This window comes from Ursus arctos, unplaced genomic scaffold, assembly GCF_023065955.2.
Source record: "Ursus arctos isolate Adak ecotype North America unplaced genomic scaffold, UrsArc2.0 scaffold_29, whole genome shotgun sequence".
Classification (NCBI taxonomy): domain Eukaryota; kingdom Metazoa; phylum Chordata; class Mammalia; order Carnivora; family Ursidae; genus Ursus; species Ursus arctos.
In genome coordinates, this window is record NW_026622974.1 from 10280748 (window position 1) to 10285480 (window position 4733).

General features: G+C 41.1%; 1 protein-coding gene across 1 annotated transcript; it reads right to left on the bottom strand.

The window, feature by feature from the left end:
• Window positions 1-2785: 2785 nt before the first annotated feature.
• PGK2 (phosphoglycerate kinase 2) lies at window positions 2786-4039 on the bottom strand. The gene has a single exon (XM_026506947.3). It carries the CDS (start codon window positions 4037-4039, stop codon window positions 2786-2788), a length of 1254 nt encoding a protein of 417 aa, XP_026362732.1.
• Between the last annotated feature and the right edge of the window lie 694 nt (window positions 4040-4733).

Consider the following 4733-nt stretch of genomic DNA (forward strand, 5'->3'; position numbering starts at 1 on the left):
TCCAGTTCTCTTTCTCAAAGACATGATGGTTGCTCTGGATTCTTCTTTCTCTACCCAGTTGGCTGGAAAATGTCAACGACTGAATTGATCTTCCTGCTTGTAGAGAGGAAAGCCAGGTGCCAATGCTAACAGAGCTGTTTTGCTAGCCTGAGTACTTGGATAAGCTCAAGAAGTGGCTACTTACCCATAATGATCCTGGAATGTCACCTAAGAAAGAAAGAAATTTCTACGTTGACATTTTGGGCTAGATGGTGCTTTGTTGTGGAGGTTGTGCTGTGCGCGGTAGGTTGTCCAGCAGCATCCTTCGTCATAGTTACAGGATGCCTGTAGTACCTCTTCTCATCCCGTTTGGGATGAACAAAAATGTTTCCATTCTTTGGCAAATACCCTCTACAGGGAAAAATTGTCCCTGGTGGAGACCACTAGTCTAGAGACCAACTAATGTAGAAATTGCTGCCTGTCAAGTGGGATGTCTTAAAAAAAAAAAAAAACTCATAAAATATAGCATTAGCTTAGGTGTCAGGTGGAAGGAAGTGAGTAAAGTGGCATGGAAGCCACCATGGAAGGTGCTGATCATTTTCTGCTGTGGCGTTTGGTAAGACTGCTGTCTTTGGTACTGTAGTAGACGGAACGCACTCCTGTAGAGCCTAAAGCTATGGCAGAAGTGTATAGAAAGAGGCAAAATATCAGTATGTTTGGGTTGTTACATGCTGTTTTAAGCAAAATGCCACAACAAAAAAGGAGCATATCCAGGAAATATTGGACAATCTCCTTGTTGCCTGAGACCTAAATTGGCTAATACACCAGGCAAGTGAGTTCTCTCAGGGTTGGAAAAGCTAACTGTCTTAATCTCACAAACAACAAAAGAAAGACTATCACAGTTTTACTCAAAAGCCTCCCATTTGGACTTCTCAGCCAAAAATATGAGAGGGCCTCAGGCAAATAACCAAGTTATAGGTGTTGCCTTCCCTCTCCTGCCTACTTTTTTAGAGGGCCATGGGTCTTAAAATGAAGAAAAGGAAAGTGAGCCCAGCAAAGCCACCAATTAATTAAGACAAGAGGCAGAGGATGAAGAAACATCACTAGAAGACATTTTTGAGTGAGCTTCTTTCACACAGAGACCTCGCTTCTTCAGAAAGTTGAAAAGTCACTAGCCTGGCCTTCAAAGGTTTTCAGCTGTGTGAAATATGAAGAAATCCTTGATTTCTTAACACTGCCCCAGCAGAGAGGAAGCCAAGAAAGCTGTTTAGTGGCCTAATGTGATCCAACTCCCCAACATCTGCTTCGGCAGATGGCAAGGAAGATGAGGAAACAAGGAAAATTTTCCTGGTGACCAAACATGGGGCCAAAAAAGGACAACGAATAAGAAACTTCCTCCCAGAGAACAAAACCCGTCTAACCACGGAAGTTCTTTCACCGCTGGGTCAGGGGGCTTTTGAAATTCTGAGCCAGCACCATTTATTTCACAGTTGCAATGAACTAATAACTTTTTTAGGTGAGGGTTTTTAATTGCCACTTTTCTATTTCTTTTCCACCGTTGTATATTGAGTGCGTACGGGTGTCAGAGGTAGAAGAGAAATAAATGACTGCACTTTTCTGTTCACCAGGCTGTTGGGCTTCCCACTGGATCGCATGGAAGATTGTGCGTCACCCAGAGATACCCAGTTTTGAGTGGGATGCAGTAACTGGACTTTGATTATAATCTTGGAGAAAGGATGCTTTCTTTATGTAAGAAAGATACATGGATACTTGTATGTGGGTACATGGGGGGGGCAGAGTGAAAGTCTATCAGAAGCCATTACTGTCCCCTCAGTATTTATCACCCTTCCACTTCCTTTTAGTAATAGACTCTATTGATTTCTAGTACATTTTTGCTCTAAAATTAACAGCATTGCCCTATGCCAGTTCTTTGTCTACGGAACTAGGCAAAATATTTTCTAATAAGTGTTTTAATGTCTTCTACATTTCTAAGTATTTTTTATTCTATTTTCTAATATGGAATAATTTTATATCTCTTTTTTATGACTATTTACATATATATTTTTTATCTCAAAAATCCAGTTTTAAGATTTAGTAGTTATATTATTTATTAAACAATATCTGCTCTAAATGTAAAATAATAACTTCTTTATTTAAAGCCTGGATTTAATTTGTAGCTCCCATTCTAACAGACACGTATGTATATACTCTTGCGTATCCATGCATACAGACATAATTCCTTTCTTGGGTTTAATTTCTTTCCTTTTTTTCAATTTCTTGAGTTTGGTAAATACCTCTCATTTCTCTTCTTCCTTATTTAGTGAGAAATTTCCTTTTAGCGGAGTTTTGTTACCCATATAGTCTTAAATGCAATTATTTGTCTTGATTTATTTGAGCCCTTTTTTGTTTAAAAGTTTGTTAGCTTCTATCCCCCCTTCCCCAACAACTTGGATTTTGTCTTGCTTTCCATGTTTCAAGTAGTAAAATAATAATAAAGCTGGAGTGAAATTAAAGAGAGAGAGAGATTAAGCTTATTCAACTCAATTTAATATGCAATGTAAGAGTATATCCTTCCTATGACTCACAGCAAGTTCGAATGAGATCTTGAGGAGAGCAGGCAAATACATGACAGAACTAAAATGAGTTGCATTGTTGTACTGATGATAAGAGTTTCTGATAACTGACCCCTTAGTCATTGCCTAGGCCTTGTTATAGTGGTAAACTACAGCAAAAGTCAAGTTGAAATGTAGAGCACTAATTGAATTAAAGCCTATGGACAGGAAATAGTGGAAAGGAAAATCATCAGCTACAGGTTGCTGAGGGCTTCCACTCCAGGAAGGACTTTACCTTCCAGGAGTTCCAGACTAGCACCTCCTCCGGTGCTCACATGGCTGACTTTATCTTCAGTGTTCCATTTGGCACAGCAAGTAGCAGTGTCTCCGCCTCCTATAATGGTGATACAGCCCCTGGAAGTGGCTTTCACAATTTCATCCATGAGGGCTTTTGTTCCCTTAGCAAAGGCATCCCATTCAAATACCCCTACAGGTCCATTCCACACAATTAGCTTGGCTTGGGCCACAACTTGAGCATTCTTCTTGTTAGTCTCAGGACCACAGTCCAAAGCCATCCAGCCAGCAGGTATGCCTGATGCTACAGTGGCTTGGCCAACCTTAGCATTCTCCTCAAACTTGTCAGCAGTGATAAAGTCGACCGGAAAGGTAATGTTCACACCATTCTTACTGGCTTTAGCCATGATATCTTTGACAATCTTGGCCCCCTCTTCATCAAAGAGGGATGCACCAATCTCCATGTTGTTGAGTACCTTAAGGAAGGTAAAAGCCATTCCACCGCCAATTATCATCTCATTGACCTTGTCCAGCATATTTTGGATAAGCTGGATTTTGTCTGCCACTTTGGCTCCACCAAGTATAGCCAGAAAGGGTCTCTCTGGGTTTTCTAAGGCTTTGGCAAAGTAATCCAGCTCTTTTTTCATCAGGAACCCAGATGCCTTCTGGGGCAGATTTACCCCCACCATAGAACTGTGGGCCCGGTGAGCAGTGCCAAAAGCATCATTGACATAGACATCCCCTAGTTTGGAGAGTGATGCTCGGAAGGCTTCTATTTTATCTGGTTCGGCTTTAAGCTTATTTCCAGAAGGATCCTGGCCTTTTCCTTCTTCCTCCACATGAAAACGTAGGTTCTCCAGTAGGATAACTGAACCAGCAGCCGGGTTGGCACAGGCCTTCTCCACTTCTGGGCCCACACAGTCCTTTAGAAACAGAACATCCTTGCCCAGTAAGGATTTGAGCTCAGCAGCAACGGGCTCTAATGAGTATTTATCTGGCATGGGAACACCATCAGGTCGACCTAGATGACTCATAAGAACTACTGACCTGGCTCCTTTATCTAGACAGTACTTGACGCTTGGGATGGAAGCTTTGATTCTCTGGTTATTTGTAATCTCGTTCTTCTTCATGGGAACATTAAAATCTACTCTCATGATGACCCGCTTCCCTCTAACATCCAGCTTGTCCAAAGTTAATTTCTTAGAAAGAGACATCTTGACAATACAAAGACAGAAGCTGAAAGCTAGATCCCAATGCTGAAGAATCACTTTACTGCCCTTGGGAGGTTGGATAGGTGGTGCTCTCCAACGCCTTTCCCCTTGGCCCGCCCCTTTCTTCTTATTACTGTCTTCCATAGGGCAGACATAACTGAACTGGAGGAAAGGAAACCTGGCTCTGTGATTGGCTAATGGTCTTGTCAATCTGGATTTGGAATGAGTTGCCCGTGCAGATTCAAACTGCCAGTGCTGAGAGTGAACCTAGAGTAGTGGTACCTGGCTTGGAGTGAGAGCAGGGAAAGTGAAGAAATCCTGGAATAAGAATGTTTTTGAGGGCAAAGGCTCCTGCAGGTTCTCTTTTTCCACATCTCTTTGACACTTGCTCTTATTTTAAAACAAAATGAAGTGAAACAAAACAAAAAGCCCTCAGCCTGGTCAAATCTTAATTATAGTGAGATATAAAAGCCGTAGTATCAAATAAAGAGGTGATTTGTAAAAATGGTTTTATGACTCCTTGTTTATTCAAGGTCACATAGTATGCTTCTGTTTTTGTCTTTATAAATATTTCTGTTAACAGCATAGCTTGGTGTCAGCATTTGGCTTTAGATATATTCTAGGGCAAGTGAGAATGATCTGTTTTTTATTACCTTATTCTATTCTCAGACCATTGAAAGATTAGAAAATGCTTAGA